This window comes from Poromitra crassiceps, assembly GCF_964638095.1.
Source record: "Poromitra crassiceps genome assembly, chromosome: 25".
NCBI classification, from domain to species: domain Eukaryota; kingdom Metazoa; phylum Chordata; class Actinopteri; order Beryciformes; family Melamphaidae; genus Poromitra; species Poromitra crassiceps.
In genome coordinates, this window is record NC_139649.1 from 3,950,436 (window position 1) to 3,969,724 (window position 19,289).

The 19,289-nt window shown below is 46.5% G+C and overlaps 1 protein-coding gene across 1 annotated transcript; it reads right to left on the reverse strand.

The window, feature by feature from the left end:
* Positions 1-10,972: 10,972 nt before the first annotated feature.
* oser1 (oxidative stress responsive serine-rich 1) lies at positions 10,973-17,624 on the reverse strand. The gene is made up of 5 exons (XM_083661098.1): positions 17,317-17,624; positions 16,615-16,724; positions 13,974-14,093; positions 12,599-12,985; positions 10,973-12,189 (listed from the first exon to the last, which is right to left on the reverse strand). The coding sequence occupies exons 1-5, from the start codon at positions 17,533-17,535 to the stop codon at positions 11,538-11,540; spliced, it is 1,488 nt and encodes a 495-aa protein (XP_083517224.1). The 5' UTR covers positions 17,536-17,624; the 3' UTR covers positions 10,973-11,537.
* Between the last annotated feature and the right edge of the window lie 1,665 nt (positions 17,625-19,289).

Here is a 19,289-nt window from a genome sequence, read left to right on the forward strand (position 1 = left end):
GGGAGGGACAGGGAGAGAGAGAGAGAGAGAGAGAGACAGAGGGAGGGAGGGACAGGGAGAGAGAGACAGGGAAAGAGAGAGAGAGAGACAGAGAGAGACAGAGGGAGGGAGGGACAGGGAGAGAGAGAGAGAGAGAGAGAGAGAGAGAGCTCTAGTTTCTCTAGGACCTAGGTTGCTCTCAAAGTGGGGTTCCCGTCCCCATAGGGTCCTTGAGGGGATTCCAGGGAGTCCCCAGCAAAAAGGTGAATATTTTATTGTCACCATAATTCCATCCATAAGTAACACAATGACAGAAGGTATGACTGTCTTGGTCATGGGTTTCATACACTTTCTGTAATAAAACATCTAAAAGAAAAACATCTTATCAGATGGGGGACCCTGGGACAAAATCGTATCAAATGGGGGGGTCCTCCGTGGTCTAATTTGTGTCAGTTTAGGGGTCTTTGACGTGAAAAAGTCTGAGAAACATAAGGCAATCCTAATTACTGCCTGATCACAAGTCAGTTTTGAGTATACCCAGCAGAATAAAGTAGACTACTACACCACTGCTTCACACGCACACACACACACACACACACACACACACACACACGCACGCACACACGCACGCACGCACACACACACACACACACACACACACACACACACACACACACACACACACACACACACACACACGCACACACGCACACATTTTGAACATCCTGATTGTGAAATGTGTCTTTAAATAAACGTAGACTATTTATACATGAGAGAATAGCAGAGCGGAGCCAAGAGCAGAGAGGCTTCCAACAGCAGAAGGAGGTCAGAATGTGCCAACTCATATTTACCATGACGCGGCTGAATCACTTTGATCCTCCTGAGGCCTGCCTGGCCCGTCGCCCACGTTGGGAAACACGTTTGTGCTCCATCTTTTCTGTGCGCAGTGTGTGCTGCCGTCCATGTGAAGTATGACTGAGTGATGACCACCAAATCACAGGCTTAGGTCAAGGCAGAGTCAAGTTAATAGGTAGGTGAATATAAACACAGCTAAGAGACTCTTTGATTCAGGAGAAGCTGACAGAACGAGCCGTGCGTGGTCACACAGGTCGGTTTTGGGGACGATAGAAAGACAGGCAAGTGACAAATTAATCCCAAGAGCTGTGCTCTCTGCTGTGATCTCTAGTAAACGTTAACCCAACAGGGAAAATAACTCAAGCGCGTTGTCCTCAAATCAGGTAGACACCATTCTTTCAAAAATGATATCACAATATCTGTCCTGTGGTCTGATCTGCACAATTGGCAACATTGGTGCCCAACATCATGCCAAACTTCAGCGCACGATCAAGACAGCAAGCAGGATCATCGGGAGGTCGATCAGGTGTCTGCAGCACAGCTGTATGATGACCTTATTCTTAAAAAGGCTGATCAGATCCTCAATGATCCTACCCACCCTCTCCACCTGAAGTTCTGTCTGAGCAGATCTTAATGATCCTACCCGCTCTCTCCACCTGAAGTTCTGTCTGAGCAGATCTTAATGATCCTACCCACCCTCTCCACCTGAAGTTCTGTCTGAGAAGATCTTAATGATCCTACCCACCCTCTCCACCTGAAGTTCTGTCTGAGAAGATCTTAATGATCCTACCCACCCTCTCCACCTGAGGTTCTGTGTGAGCAGATCTTAATGATCCTACCCACCCTCTCCACCTGAAGTTCTGCGTGAGCAGATCTTAATGATCCTACCCACCCTCTCCACCTGAGGTTCTGTGTGAGCAGATCTTAATGATCCTACCCACCCTCTCCACCTGAAGTTCTGTCTGAGCAGATCTTAATGATCCTACCCGCCCTCTCCACCTGAAGTTCTGTCTGAGCAGATCTTAATGATCCTACCCACCCTCTCCACCTGAAGTTCTGTCTGAGAAGATCTTAATGATCCTACCCACCCTCTCCACCTGAAGTTCTGTCTGAGCAGATCTTAATGATCCTACCCACCCTCTCCACCTGAGGTTCTGTGTGAGCAGATCTTAATGATCCTACCCACCCTCTCCACCTGAAGTTCTGCGTGAGCAGCAGGTCAACTGGCAGAATCCTACAGCGGAAAATCAGAACAACAAGATACAGCAAATCATTATTGTGCCTACGGCAATTAGAACACTAAATAGGAGTTAAGTATACCTGGGGAATTTCCGATTCTAACTGTATTTTGTGCTGTGCTTGTATTTTGATAGTGATTACTCTGCACTTCTACTTTTAATTACATTTTTATATGATGTGTTTTGATACTGTTGGCACTGCCTGGTGCGTGTGTATGTGTACAGTATGTACTGTAATCAAGACGTGTATGACCACATGAATTTCCCCTTGCAGGATAATAAAGTTGACCTTGAACCTTGAACTTTGAACCTTGAACAAAAGTAGCCTATAAAGCAGGAGGGGTGTCGAACTCATTTCAGTTCATGGGCCACATGCGACCCAATTGGGTCTGAAGTGGGCCAGACAAAGAAGATCAATGCATAATCTACAGTACAAATAACAACGCCTCCAAACTGTCCAGTTTCTTTTGGTGTCAAGAATTACAGGTATTTTAAGAAAACGTTTTCACATAGGCTTATCTCAGCTACCAAATGATCCAATCTGTTGTCTGAAACCTGCCTTAGCCTTCACGAGTGCATCACATTGGACTGAAGGACTTCTCAGTGCCATTTTCACACTTTGCAAAGTCATCCTGTGGGCCGGATTGGACCCTCTGGCGGGCCGGTTCTGGCCCCCGGCCCGTATGTTTGACGCCCCTGCTGTAAAGGAATGATTGTACTTTATATAGGTTTCTTGTGGGGATGGGACAACATGGTGAAATTCACTATATTGTAATAGACCAATGTGGCAATATGTATCATGGGGCAGAAAAATGAATCGCGATGCTGTAGTAACCACTGGGTGACCAGAGGAGGCACTAGTGCAGCGACCAGGACACACACCCTTCAAATCTGGCTTCCCGCCCGCAGACACGGCCAAATTGTGCCTGTATGGACGCCCGGCCAAGCCGGAAGTAACACAGGGCTCAAACCTGTGACCCTCCAAAATGGATATATAGTATTTTTGAAGTGAACTCTTCCAATATGAATAATAGTTGTATAGTGCGTAGTAAAAGTCCAGGGTTGTGGGTTTGATTCCCTTTGGACCGGCGCTTACTAAGAACATATGCACCCATAGTTGTGAGGCATTTTGAATAAAAGCATCCATCAAACAGCATATTGCTGCTATTGTAGGAAGAAAATAAAAAGAATAAAACACATGGCTGCAATTTTGGTGTTTTCTTGAACTGAAACCTCACATGATCATGATGTGTCCGGTGGGATGCAGAAGCCTTGTCTCATTTCCAATCTGCAGGAGGAGGAGGCCAACAAGACAAGCAGCCAGACTCTCTCCTCCTCACTCCTGGAAGACAAGCTGCTTGGTATAGACGTGTGGTTTCTGCCTGACAACAGTCCTATTGTCTTCTGCTAAATGAGAGCCGCTGCAGTGGAACTCTGTGCTCTGGGTGGTAGCAGGAAGCTAGCTGAGCGCAGGACCTCAGACAAAACGTGGGTGGTTTCTCTGTGGTTTGACGCTGCACTTCTGTGAACTGAGAGAAGAAAAAGCCCGTCAGAGTCAGACAATAGCAGATTCTTCCAAGAGTTTGATGCTTGAGAGAAAGCCAGCGCCGCAGAATGAGAAAGTGAGGTAGCTTACGACGAGAGGATGTGACCGATGCAGGTGCACGGCGGGCGGGCATCCCCCGCGCCGGGCGGCGGCTCGCTCTCCAACTCGGGGGAAATCAACAGAGATTACATTGAAACTCAGAGGAAATCAACAGAGACTAGCTTCCCTGTTAGAGCAGCAGGGTGACAGGAAGGAAGGCTGAAATCCCCAGAATCAAGACACGATCTCGTCACGTCACCCTCACAAAAACTCATGTCTTGGTCTCTCTGCATTGGTTACTTACCTGTTCAAATTTCAAATTGATTTTAATATCATTTTAATAGACAATATAGATTGTCAGAAATATGCGTCTTCGCCTACAATCCTTATCAAAGTATCATTGAGTAAGAAGTGAGATTATGTGAGGTACGTCGCAATCGATTCCTGGAGACTTAACAACTACATGTGCATAACAACTGTCCGCGTTGCGAGTGACATCACTGATGTTAGTTTTAGTAGTCCAGGCCTACTAAAACTAACATCTCAACTAACATGTAGGGCCTACTAGGCCTACATAACAACTGTCCAAGTTTCTCGAGTGACATCGTTGATGACATCACAACTACCCGAGTGACATCACAGTTGGGCAATTGCGCGCCATCGGACCTTCAGTCACAGTTGCACAGTTGCTCACTGATGACATCACAACTGCCTGAGTGACATCACAGTTATTATATTATATTATACCCTATTATAGCCTATTATATTATAGCCTATTATATTAGATTATAGCCTATTATATTATATTATTTTGGAGACTGGGTAATTGCAGGTGGGATCGAAACACTGTTGTGTGACATTAGTCAGTTTGTTCGGCCATAGTAACCACCTGCAATACTAGCAGAGACTGGAAAAAAGTAGCTTGTTATCCTACTTCACAGAAGAGTTGTCAGGAACCTACATCCCTGCCCCGGTGCCCCCTAAGACCATAACAAAATGCCAGACATCTGAATTGACCAACCACGGACACTGAAAATGTCAAGGCGTCCTTCCATCAATGGACCATCATAGGCTCAATGAATCAGCATTGTGTGAACTCAGTCTGTGACAGATAGTGACTTAACAGGATACAACATGACTTGACCTTTATTTACTTTATTTGTGAAATGAAATTTATTTACATGAAAATCTTTGAGATGATCGCTTTAACTTTTCAGATTGAAACAAGCAACCATCCAGTTTACAAACCTCCAGTTTGCTGCACTGCACATATGGAAAATGTGTCCTCACTGACATTTAGACGCATGGGAGGAGGGGGGGGGTAATGACTTTCCAATGACGCAGGTAGGTGTGTGTGTGTTTGTGTGTGTGTGTCTATGTAGGTGTGTATACAAGCCTATGGCATGCAGCTATGTGGTGCTATCAGTTGTTGTGTCACTCAAGCCGCCCTGCAGCTCTGAGGCCCACTGATTTACAGGTAAATACAGGGCCCAGGCACATGACCCAACCCTGTGTGCGTGTGTGTGTGCGTGTGTGTGTGTGTGTGTGTGCGTGCGTGCGTGCGTGTGTGTGTGTGTGCGCGTGCGTGTGTGTGTGTGTGTGTGTGTGCGACGCGTGCGTGTGTGCGTCGTTGGTTCAATCCCCGGCGGAGCTGCTCAGTGGCCAGCAGATCAGGTTGTACTGGTCAGCTTCCAGGTATGAATGTGTGCGTGAATGTGAACAGGGCAAACCTGAAAAAGAGTGAGACTCCCCCTGTATAAATAACGGTAATAAAAATAAAAAAAAGTTATTTGACAAGATTTTGACAAGCCCATTACATAATTCAGGTATTTCCCAACATTTAATAAAATTGTCCTGGAAGTTATCCAAAATGACGCCGAAATCCTATATTTCACAAGTGCAGAAACAGTTTTTTTTAAACCCTTGTTAAAAAAAAGTAAATTTCCTACGTGGCCCGGTCTTGTTATGCAGGTAAATCAGGACTTCTCATAGGCAGGGCATGATTACTGCATCATCACTTCCCAGCCAATGAAAAGTTACCACATCCATACCTACATCCAGTGCAGGGACAGGTGCAAAGCACCAGTCAGATTAAAAGGTAAATACAATATAGCTGATACAATGAGAGAATCAACCAACAATACATAGAAATATCACAGGAAACAAGATAGGCTATTGTCCTCATTTAGACCAAAGGGCTCCATGGTGTTGAGAGTATAGATCCAGAAAGCTTCTCTGCGGAGGAGTTTGTTGATAATATCACCTCCTCTTGGTAGTGGGGGGATTTTTTCTATTCCCCAGAATTTTAGAGAAGCCACAGAGCCATGTTTGTGATAATATCACCTCCTCTTGGTCTAAATGAGGACAATAGCCTATCTTGTTTCCTGTGATATTTCTATGTATTGTTGGTTGATTTTCTCATTGTATCAGCTATATTGTATTTACCTTTTAATCTGACTGGTGCTTTGCACCTGTCCCTGCACTGGATGTAGGTATGTATGTGGTAACTTTTCATTGGCTGGGAAGTGATGATGCAGTAATCATGCCCTGCCTATGAGAAGTCCTGATTTACCTGCAGGGGAAGTATTTATACCTGTCATCCTTCCCATGTCTCTGTTTGACTCTGAGGAAGACACGTTTAGTGTCGAAACGTTAGTCTTTTTTTTTGTTGCACCTATTAAATTTGCTAAAATTGACTGTTTGCTCCAGATCTCTTCTCTCAATTTGAATAATTTGTCCCTGGTCTGAGAAGCACCAGTCTGCAACGTTCGTCGGCTGAGACGCGGATTTTCCCTTTATGGCCCTATTCCACATTGTGGATTCTGAAAACACCCACCTCGAACACGGAGGCCGCACGGTCTTGTAGAACGAAACACAAATGTGATGCCATGCTCAATTTTATTGATCTAATTTAGTTCACTACTAAACTGTGTAAAAAAAAAACTAGCTGACATCCCAGTTGAACAAACGTTTAGTGTGCTGTTTGATTAAACAGCTGTGCAGGTTGGGTAGCAGATTAATTCACAGCATGTGATTAGACTTGAGCCGGACTACGTGTGCATTATGTAAGGGATAATGTATATTGAGGCGGTGATTACGGGGGAAATAATGACCGACAGATGATGATTGAGCCCGACGCGCAGCGGAGGGCTTAATGATTCACCTGAAGGTCATTATTTCCCAGTAATCACCGCCTCAATATACATTATCCCGCTTAGAACATGGCCTACAACTAAATCATTCAATAATCTGACAAAAATAATTATTCGAATAGATTTTTTAATAGCGTTTTCAACGGCAAAGCGGTTTCATTCGTAATTGGCACACAAGACACCACAGCTGCAACTGGTTGGTCTAATTAGTAGTGTTTGCTGACAAAAAGCTCTTATCAACTGATTAATCCAGGTGTGGCAGAGCAGCGGTCGGTTGTCGAGAAATAATGACCGGTGAATATTGTTGATTGACCAATCAGAATCGAGTATTCGAGAGAGCCGTGTTCTAAACGGTTTTAATGCACACCTGCCAGCCAATCAGAAAGGAGTACTCACTCAGACCATGGTGTATTTGCCTATAGGCCTACTTCACATTTAAACTCACTTTGAAACTTGATTTTGTGAAAGAAGGGGAAGAAAATGAAGAGGAAAATGTTTTGTATGTTTATATTAAAAATCCCATCAACAATCTGCCATCAGTTTCAGTATTGAGTCAACAAACGTGTTCTTGCCACATGGTTCCAGTCTAACGTGACGTCAGCTCCAAGTTCCACTGAAATAAACCCACTGTTCCCACATGCAGCCTGTTTATTAAGGGAGAAGCCCTTAAGGGGAGATGATCTATCGTGGTGCTTTAACTTTAGTCAGAAGCAGGGAGAATTGGAAAAGCCATTCAGGGACAGTGTGGGAGTGGCTTTGGGACAGTGTGGGAGTGGCTTCGGGGACAGTGTGGGAGTGGCTTCGGGTTTCAGGCAGCAGTGAGTATCTGAGAGGCGATACAAGCCCACCTGCAGGCCTGGTTGCTCAAACTAAGGCTCTTAAAGGGGTCATGGGTCTTCATTCTGGCGGCCCCGTGACCCCCAGGGGGGCCACAGAGGTACTGCAGGGGGTCCGCCATTTTTTTTTAAATAATTTTTAAAAATCTTACTTAAAAACTTAAAATGCAACCCATTTTTATTTTATGTTTAATCGTAGGGGGTCGCTGCTCTGTTTCTCTATCAACCAAGGGGTCCTTCTTGGGCTGAAAAAGGTTGAAGACCCCTGGTATAGAAGGCAAGAGATGAAACATGCTTTTCTTTTTTTACAACCGCGCTGCCGCCATTTTGGCCTGAAAACCCCTTGCGCCAATGGGACAACAGCACAGAACCATGATGACAGTCAATCAGAGATTGAGAATTTGCTGTAAACTAACATGCTTTCATAAGCGTAGAGTGCTCTGTGCGTTCCCCATGCAGCTCCATTGGTCCAGAACAGGTTTGATAGCTTAGCGTTTTCCCCATGCGTGTTGTTTGGCTCAGGAGTCAGAACAAAATGCCCTCTCTCTTGGGGGGAGAGAGAGAGAGAGAGACACACACACCTCAGAACAGACTTGTCTCTCTCCCCTCGGGCGCTCAGAGAGACACACCCAGCTCAATGGTTCTAGGTCATGCTTTTGTCAACTTTCGAACCCTCACTTCTTGACTGCAGATCAAACAGTGAGCAGTGTGAAGCAATGAGCTCAGGCAAACGCTGCCCTCTGGTGGCCGGTTTTGGCTGAGCCTCCTCTCCCCTCTCCCCCTCTCTCCTCTTGCCCCCTCCTCTCCTCTCCTCTCCCCTCCCCTCCACTCCCCCCCCTCTCCTCCTCTCGTCTCCCCTCTCCCCCTCTCCCCTCCTCTCCCCTGTCCCCCTCTCTCCTCTCCCCTCCTCTCCTCCCCTCTCTCCCCCTCTCCCCTCCCCTCTCTTCTCTCCCCCTCTCCTCTCCCCTCTCTCCTCTCCTCTCCCCCTCTCTCCTCTCCCCTCCTCTCCTCTCCCCTCTCTTCTCTCCCCCTCTCCCCTCCCCTCTCTCCTCTCCCCTGTCCCCCTCTCTCCTCTCCCCTCCTCTCCTCCCCTCTCTTCTCTCCCCCTCTCTCCTCTCCTCTCCTCTCCCCCTCTCCCCTCCTCTCCTCTCCCCTCCTCTCCTCCTCTCTCTTCTCTCCCCCTCTCTCCTCTCCCCTCCTCTCCTCCCCTCTCTTCTCTCCCCCTCTCTCCTCGCCCTCTCCTCTCCCCCTCTCCCCTCCTCTCCTCTCCCCTCGCTCCTCTCCCCTGTCCCCCTCTCTCCCCTCCTCTCCTCTCTTCTCTCCCCCTCTCCCCCCCCTCTCCCCTCCTCTCCTCTCCCCCTCTCTCCTCTCCCCTGTCCCCCTCTCTCCTCTCCCCTCCTCCCCTCTCTTCTCTCCCCCTCTCCCCCCCTCTCCCCTCCCCCTCTCTCCTCTCCCCTGTCCCCCTCTCTCCTCTCCCCCTCTCCCCTCCTCCCCTCTCTTCTCTCCCCCCTCCCCCTCTCCCGCTCTCCTCTCCCCTCCTCCTCCTCCTCTCATCTCCCCCTCTCTCCTCTCCCCTGTCCCTCTCCTCTCCCTCTGGTTCCCCCCACCCACCCCTCTGTGCGTTCGCCTTTTATACACGGTCTTAAACAGCCCAGGACAACGTGATTGGCTGGCTCAGATTTGAACAAATCTGAGCCAGCCAATCGCGTTATCCTGTGATGACGTAATGTCCTGGGCCCCATGACCGGATAGACCATATATGGACTTCCTCCCCCCGACTTGCTCGTGCTGGACGTTACTCTGCAGAAACTACAGTAACAAAATCACGAATTGCTCTGTTTTTGGAGCTCTGCATGTCTGTGTTTGTCTAGTTAACGCGCTAACGTTAGCTAACGGCTAACATTCGCTAGTTAGCCAACCAACCAGCAGCTAACATTAGCTAGCTAGCTAGCTTACCGGAAGCGATATTTTTTCGGATGATGGCGAAGGCATAACCCACCCCTGGCCCTCTCTGCCTCTGATTAGTGGCAGCGTTATAAACCATAGATATGACTATATTAAAAACATAAACACATTGGCGTCTTTCATGCAGGCTATCAAGCGTAACTGCTGTATGTCTGTCTGACCCACTGAGTCTGACGGTCTGACCACAGACTGTAACAGAGATGTAATGCAGGATAGCCAAGCGAATGTGTTTGGATGGAAGTTTGACGCTAGGCCAATCAGAGGCAGAGAGGGCGGGTTATGCCTTCGCCATCATCCGAAAAAAAATATCGCCTCCGGGACAACGCTTCCTACCCAGCGTGTGCACGTCTTTCCGACAGGGGTGGTTGTTATGGCAACTATCAACAACTACTACTAACTACTACAAGACATAAAGACCGAAATAGGCTACCTTGTTAATGTGTCTGTCGGAGACACGGCCTAACGTTAACATTTAATATCAGCCGAATATCAGCCTGCGCTCAGCGATGTATACAGGAAGTAAACTGGATATTCAGGTGGGTTGTGACGGTTGTTATTGTTGTCAAGTTGAAACTGTCTATAAACCAGATAAAATGTATGTCAAATAACAAAGTGTGCCATATATATATATATGTATATATATGTGTGTGTCCTGTATCTCCCGCTCATATATATATATATATGAGCGATGATATATATATATGAGCGGGAGATACGGGGACACACATATCTATATATATATATGAGCGGGAGATACGGGACACAGCGGGGGCAAAACTGGGTCATCTTTTTCAAGCCATGTGAGAACATGATTATCAAGAGCATTATTTAATGAATGCCAGGCAAACCAGTTCAGCTTCAAATGATGAAACCAAAACACATTTATTAACATTTCTTGTTCGTGCAGGGTTGTCTTTTTGTTGTAGTTCCTAAGCCCGTTTTAGCCTGAACCTCATTCAATTTCCATATGGCCAATTCCCAGATTATGGCTTTTTTAAATTCAATTTGATACAAGCTTTCTTAGTCTTAAAACCGGTTATGGTCCAATTTACTGTATTACATAGTTGCTGGTATCAGACAACAAAACATCCGCCTAACTTGCAATTTTGGTGTTTTGAGTTGAACAATTGACATGAGTCTTAATATGTCCAGTGAGATTCATGACAGCTTGGGCCATTGAAAGTGTTCAAAATCATTGTAGTTTATTTTGGGAACTCGGGCCTTTTGTGGGTCAGTTAGAAAATCCTGACAATGTGTTCAAATGATAAACCCACAAACCTTTAACGACTTCGGTCTGTGACGTGTGAATATTCTTTCACTCAAACAGAGAAAACAACTTGATTTTCAACAAAAAAGGCTTTGCTTGTTTATTCGAGTGGAATGAAATCCAGACGGTGACTTCTGAGGCCACGACAGCACAAACACACTCACACACACCTGGCATTACAAGCCTGATGTGTGACAGCACAAACACACTCACACACACCTGGCATTACAAGCCTGCGTCTTCCTCCCGTTACAGCTTTGGCAACTTCATTTTGTCAACTAAACAATCCAGAAAGAAGAAAATGAAAAGGGGAGGGGTTGAGGGAACATACAGGAAGTCAAAACTAAAATGAGAAATAGTAGACGGCACGCCCTTGTGTTTGTCTGTTCTAGAATGCGCAGGGGGGGGGGGGGGGGGGGTGGTTAAACAGAGGAAAGGGGGCAAAAAATGAATGGAGAGCTTTGACCTCGAGTGAAAGACAGTTAATTCTGTATATTTAAATTACAATTACTTTCATGCCGGATCCATTAATTTACCTACAAACCCTCTTTCCGCCACCTCTACCTTCAAAAACAGAAGAAAACAAATTCTTTATCTTATTAATTTCCTTATTTAATTTTTTAATTTTCCTTCTTTTATTTTCCTCATATATTATTTGTTTTAAGTGTACATCATCTCGGCCATGTGTGACATCTTCTTGGGGATGTAGAGGTAATACTCCATGTAGCCAGAAAGGTCCTCTATAGTGATGTCGTTCACGTAGACGCGCGCCTGCTCCGAGCAGGAGCGAGGGGAGCCGGACGCTAGCGATGGCGCTGCGCCGGCGGCATTACTGGTGCTGAGAGATGTGGTGGCAGTACTGTTGGCGGTGCTGAGAGCTGTGCTGGCAGTACTGTCGGCGGTGCCGAGAGTTCTGGCGGCGTGCGGCGAGCAGTCCGCAGCGGCGTGCCCCCCCCCGCCGCTCGGCAGGCCCCTCTCACACTCGGCGATGACGTTTCGGAGCCCCGTGAAGGAGTACACCTCCACCCCGTGCCAGCCCGCGGGCAGGGAGTGACGGCGGCACCGGCACTGAGCCCCGGCCTCTGCCTGGCCCTCCCCGGGATCTGAGCCCTCTCTCTGGGCACAGGAGCACGGAGGGCAGGGGCCCGCCGTGGAGGCGCTGCTGTGGAGCTGGGACAAGGCTTGGAAGTCGGAGGCTTGGGCGGCGGCTGCTGCTCCTCTGGACTCTGCCCCCTCACAGGTGCCGTTCTCTGGCCTGCTCTCCTCGCTGGACTGGGCCACTCTGGAGCTCCCACCCTGCCTGGACGTAGAGCTGCAACGATTGATAGATTAGTTCTCAACTAAGCTCCTCAAAAAAAGGTTTAGAAATGTGCGTTTGGTTGATCATCTCTCCGTTTAAGAAGCTGGAATCTGAGAATTTAGACCCCCCCCCCTTTAAAAATCACTCAAACCAATTAATCAATTATAGGGGGGGAATCCATTGATTCCAGCTTCTTAAATGTGAATCTTTTCTGGTTTCTTAACTCTATGACAGTAAACTGAATATATTTTGGTTGTGGACAAAACAAGACATTTCAGGACGTCGTCTTGTTTTTGGGAAACACTGATCCACATTTTTCAACGTTTTCTGACATTTTATAGACCAAACAATGAATGGATTCATGGAGAAAGTAATGGGCAGATGAATGGACAGTGAAAGTAATGGTTAGCTGCAGGCCTACCTGGATGTGGTCGTAGTGGTTGTGATAACAGCAGTGATCTCTTGGGACGAGGAGCAGGGGTCCGCAGCTCCAGCTCCGATACTCGGGTCGTACCCGGCAGAAGCTCCGAACACGGGAGGACAGATGTGGCCGGCGGCCCCCGAACATGAGGGCTCTTTCTGGGCCGGGACAGCTACGGTGGAAGGGGTCGTTCCATCTCCACCGGGACAAGGATCCACAGACTCGGGCACGGCCAGGCGCTGGTGCTTCAGGCAGCCACTAGGGGGTGACAGTGTTGGCGCTGCGGTGCTGCTGCAGTAGGTGAACTTGGGCGGGTGGAGGATGGGAGACTTGGACCGCCGACGCCTCTGGGTCCTGGACGCTCCTCGAGACGTCTTCCTCATGCAGCTGGGAGAGAAAGAGAGAGAGAGAGAGATGGGGAGAGGAGGAAGGGAGGAGTGATAGCACGACAGTAGATCAAGGAGAGGAGATAAGTTTCATAGTTTGGCATCAAAGAAAACTTGCCGTACAAATCACAAGACTGCAAGACTCCGTTTTTACATATAGAAAAACTTTTTTTTTAATTACATCTTGCTACAGATTGCAATTATTTAACATCTTTTGTCTTTGTAAGGACTTTGCATTTTGCAACGTGTGTGTATAGTCAAAGGGGATTATATCAAACTGATGTGATCATTGGGACAGACAGAGCGAGCCCTAGCTCCCTTTTATATACTGATGATGATGATTAGGGGTGGGAATCGTGGAGTAACTCACGATACGATATGGTCACGATACTTGGCCCTCGATAACGATATTATCACGATACAGCGATTCTGCGATAATCGATATATTGGAAGAAATTTAACCTACGATACATCACGATATCTGTGTAACTGAAGAGAAAAAAATACCCCTAAAAGGCAAGAAGCAGGTATTATGTATTTATTAGCAGAATTGACATGAACTCTCTCAGAGTTCACTCACTCACTCATACCATTTTCGATACCACGGAGGGAAAGTTACACATTAAGTCTTTTTATTATTATTATTAAAACAAGAAAACCTATATCACCTACCTACCTACAGTATATAATTTCTAAAAGTAGATATTAATGATCAAACATTTCCATTCATGTAGACTACAGTATTTATGTTTTTGTTTCAACTACAAACATAAATAAACGTCAACTTGAAACTATGTTTCAACTACCACACACAGCATAATATTTTAGCCTGTTTATTAAAAAAAAAAAAAAAAATTAAATTAAATAAACATATCGATACTTGGTGCCAGTGTATCGATAATGTATTGCAAGTGGAAATATCGCGATACCGTGAGTATCGATATTTTGTCCCACCCCTAATGATGATGATGATTGCTACCCCAGCTTACCCATGATGCCAGTTATCCTTTGGGCAGCTGAGTTTGGGCTTGGCTCCGCTGGGGTCAGGACCAGCCCGAGGCACCGCTCTGGGAGCCAATGCCTCAGAAACATTCACAGCACCAGGCAAACTGTGGGGACAACACAGAGAGAGAGAGAGACACGTTTAGAGACATTCACAGCACCAGGCAAACTGTGGGGACAACACAGAGAGAGAGAGAGAGACACGTTTAGAGACATTCACAGCACCAGGCAAACTGTGGGGACAGCACAGAGAGACACGGAGAGACGTTTAGAGACATTCACAGCACCAGGCAAACTGTGGGGACAACACAGAGAGAGAGACACGTTTAGAGACATTCACAGCAACAGGCAAACTGTGGGGACAACACAGAGAGAGAGACACGTTTAGAGACATTCACAGCACCAGGCAAACTGTGGGGACAACACAGAGAGAGAGAGAGACACGTTTAGAGACATTCACAGCACCAGGCAAACTGTGGGGACAACACACAGAGAGAGAGAGAGACACGTTTAGAGACATTCACAGCACCAGGCAAACTGTGGGGACAGCACAGAGAGAGAGAGACACGTTTAGAGACATTCACAGCACCAGGCAAACTGTGGGGACAACACAGAGAGAGAGAGAGACACGTTTAGAGACATTCACAGCACCAGGCAAACTGTGGGGACAACACACAGAGAGAGAGAGAGACACGTTTAGAGACATTCACAGCACCAGGCAAACTGTGGGGACAGCACAGAGAGAGAGAGACACGTTTAGAGACATTCACAGCACCAGGCAAACTGTGGGGACAGCACAGAGAGAGAGAGAGACACGTTTAGAGACATTCACAGCACCAGGCAAACTGTGGGGACAGCACACAGAGAGAGAGAGACACGTTTAGAAACTGTCACAGAACTCTCAGCATCACACACAAACACATAAACACCCATTTCAACATGGTTGAATTAAAAACAGGGTTGCCACTCTTTTGTAATGATATATTTCAAGCACTTTTCACGGACGAATTATTTCAAAATTGCGGGCCGATAATTCACAGATGTTCAGATATACCAGTCTCATAAGTCCTCAAATTCAAATGTGTTTCCACTTTCCAGTCATGCTTACACATCCGAATGAATTATTAACACTTCACAAAAACTCAAAACCATCTTGACCGGCAATGACAGCGCAGCACAGAGAGTGATACTGTGGATATGAAGAAGGTGTATCAAGCTTGGCCCAGAAATTCTGAGATGACGGGCCCGTACATGACGGGCCAAGATATCTGTTTATTCATAGCTTTCAAGGGGCGTTACGTGCTGCCGGGAACGCCCACCTGACGGTCAAAAAAAAACTTGTTCATTCCGCTGCGAGCCGAGTTGACTAGTTTCTCACGCTGTGTTTGTTCAGCCGTTTGTACACACGTCTTTGCGGCCAACATTTCATCAAAGGTAAGCTCAAGTAACGTTACAATAATGATTAAAATACCCCGTTAACGTTACTTGAGCTTACCTTTGATGAAATGTTGGCCGAAAAAACGTGTGTACTTTGATGGTAGAAAAAAAGCCATTTGCCCTCCCCAGCGACTGAACCACGTCTAATCGCACAAATCCACAACCTCCTCCTTTCTGAGTTTTCTTTCTCCGACGGCATTCTGTAAAAGCACAAGCCAGGCGTGTCTCCTCGTCGGTTAGTGCAACCGATAGCACAACAGGTATCCGGCATTTTGGCTGAACAAACACAGCGTGAGAAACTAGTCGACACGGCTGGCAAGTTTTTTTTTTGACCGCCGGCAGCACGTAACGCCCCTTGAAAGCTATGAATAGAGATTAGCCGAAAAGTCGAATGGACCATAAACACCTACAATCCACAAACATTCTCGCGCCAATCGGACTGTAAACCATGACCGTGGTCCGTGGCACGCAGAAGTTCCGCTAGGCCGGAGGCGGGGGTTTCGCGAAGCCGCTGCCTTTCCTGGTGAGTGGCCGCCGGGGTGGTGGCTTCCCTTCCCCCTGTAGCGTAACCCCCGTCCCCCGCATGCATGTAAATAACAACAAATTGATATCCATTCTCCTGGCCGATGGTCTCATTTGCCCATGTATGTCATATAGAGGCACCAGTATTTCATAACCAGTTTAAAAGTTCTGTGTATGGATTTAATTTGAACGTTATATGTTATAGCCTACTTCCTGGTATGGTCGCAGTGAGTAGTACTGACAGCACCAAAGCCACGTCGGCTGAAGTCACGTCCTCTCCTGCATTCAACATACAACCAAGGGATTTCATTCCCCATCAATTTTGCATCTACAGTTTGTTCAAATGTCCTTGTGTTCATTTAACGTTATACAAATGGACGGCGGAGGGAAGATATATGGGGCCGGGCAGAGGGCGGATATGCGGTCGCTATGACGACCAGTTGTCGGCGGAGGCAAGTAAACTTGCGGTGGAATCAGTCTATTCAGGTCAAGACGATTAAGGCCAGTAAGAGTAGAGCCGTACTGTGCTGTTATATGTGGTGGAAAAGAGCCATTCGTCGTCTGACTAGACTGAGAAACTGTATGTTCAGATTGGCGTTTCGGCCACCTATGCTACGGACACCTGCCAACGTAGCTTTCACACAAACACACACACACACACACACACACCTCTCAGCATCGACCCTCAGCTTCTTGAAAGCCGACTGCAGCGTGTCCTCCTCACAGTCCTTCCCTCCTGCCTCCATGGTGGGAGGAGGCTGCTCTGACCAACCACCCAGCTGAAACACACACACACACACACACACACACAAGGTCAGTCATCAGTAGATATAGATTATTATGTAGTGATGTGATAGTGATGTAGTCTCTTGATTTGGTCAAGAGAAGGCGTTTTGTCTTCTCTTGACCAAATCAGTAGCCCATCACTGACTGAATGAATGCCTGACTCACCCCAAAACTTGTTGGTGAGTCAGTCATTCAGGAATGGATAACGGTGATGATGTCATCAGTGCCACACTTGGGCTGATCTGTCATTGTGGTGTATCGTGTATATACGCACGTTACAGCTAATCAATGTGACTTGGGCCACATGGAATTGTAAACAACGTGACAGAATAAATGCAGCCAACCCAGTGAGTCATAATAACGTTATCAGCATACACATTGAAAGCAGTCAAAAACAAAAGTGTCACAAACACTGCTTGTAAACAAACACTGGATTTCATAATAATCGCTCCCACCCAGCTGAGCTAACGCTAGCACGTACGTTAGCTCAGCCTCAGCTGCTAACGAGCTAGCTGGGTGGTCATACGACGTTCTTCTATTCCTAATGTTTGACAATATGCGGCGAAAAAGAGAGAGACTACTCACGGTTAAAGATATCCTGGAAGCAGTAAAGAGAGAAAGACCCAGGCTGGGCACACAGTGGATCCTGCTAGCCAGTGAGGCTAGCGAGAAGGGTCTGGCAGACAGGCTAGCTGCAGCTAGCTCGTCAGGCTTAGCTCTGTGCTCGGATTGTCTCCGCGAAAACCAACACGACCTGCACCTTTTTTTAAGACTTTTAACACGAAAACAGCCGCGACTCAACATACATTCTGAGCCACACTATCGGAAAAGAACAGACGAGGTGTACGTTAGGGCCTATTTCCAGACTTTGCCTCTCCCTAATAACCCTTGTTTACACTCCAACCAGAGACGCAGTGACTCTGCAACAACCAGTGTTGTTTCGTGTTGCCAGATCTCGCGAGAGACACAAGCAAGCAACCCGTCTCCGCTTGTTTCTCTCGCGAGATCTGGCAGCAGTGGCAACAACGCGCTCTGCGACCCACGCACGTACGTACGCACGCACACGCACACACGCACGCACGCACGCACACACACACACATGCCATGCAAGTTAGAAAATGCATTGCACCACACTTTCACAGGGAATTTAAGTCACCCCTGCACTTTAATACTACTGCCTAAACTGACACGTTTACTGGGCCAAGGACAGGGAGTGTGCATGGGGAACACAGTATTAACCTACGTCACCATTATTATATAATAACAGGCAGCCTTGTGCTGTAGTAGAGGACAAAGCTTGGCACACTGAATTGAATCCATATGAGAAGTCTCCCCTCTCTCATAGGCACACAAATACATCAACACCTAAATACATAGCAGTATACAGATTAATTTGAGACAATATAAGTGATACTGTCCTATAAATAGTGCTAGAGTTTCTCATGGACACATTCTGGCAAACAAACTCGCATTATTATAAAGGGATCATGGATGGACCATAAATGTGATATTGTATAAATAGTGTAATATATGAATAGGTAGGTTACGTTTATAAATAATTTATGGTAAAGATGACAATAAATTACGAAACCACACACACACAGCACTTCAAAATAAGCCCATAGACCTTCAAAATAAAAGCTGCCAACCTTCAAACCTTCAAAATAAAAGCACATATCCTTCAGAATAAAAGCCCCAACATGCAAAATAAAAGCTAAAAACCTTCCAAATAAAAGCACATAACCTTCAAAATAAAAGCCCAACATTCAAAATAAAAGCTAAAAACCTTAGAAAATAAAAGCACAGAACATTTGAAACAAAAGCACAAAACCTTTGAAATAAAAGCAGAGAACCTTCAAAATAAAAGGCCATAGAGCTTTCAAAATAAAAGGCCATAGAGCTTTCAAAATAAAAGCCCAAAACACATGCCCACCAAACTAGATTTGAATGTCGCGTAGTGGCCTGATAATCTAGTATCATAGAAAGGTTGGTCATGGGCCATGGAAGAAATTATTAACTTTCCATGCCCAGTAACCAAAAGGGGGAGTGGCAATGGCCGTGGCCAATCACAAAAAGGCCCTTAACTTCCAAACAGATTAATGTAGGGCAGGCTAATACCACAAAACTTGCCAAAGGTTGGCAGAGGTACCGAGTGCCTTCTAGTTAACCTATTGATTTTAAATATTTGGAAACATTTTCAGATAACTAAGGATTGTCTACTCTGAGAAAATGCTTTGGATTATATTGTAATGTAAATCAAGAAAACTTATGTTGTGGTGGAAGACTGATGAGGTCTATCATCTATCTACCAACCCTACCAACTCGTCCATCCAGGGTCTACTGAATAGAATGTGTAGCTTTTCCTTGATCTCTTCCAACTCTGTGGTGTGTTGGGGGGAGGCAGAGGAGCAGGTCGGGCCACAGCAGCAGCGTAGGTGGGCTCCTGTGGAGGAAAAGGGGGCTCTGTTGTTAGGAGGGGCTCTCTGGATGTGTGGTGCAGGACGCTGTAGATGGGTACACTAAAGGAGGAGTAGGGTGACGGGTGTTGAACTGTGCCA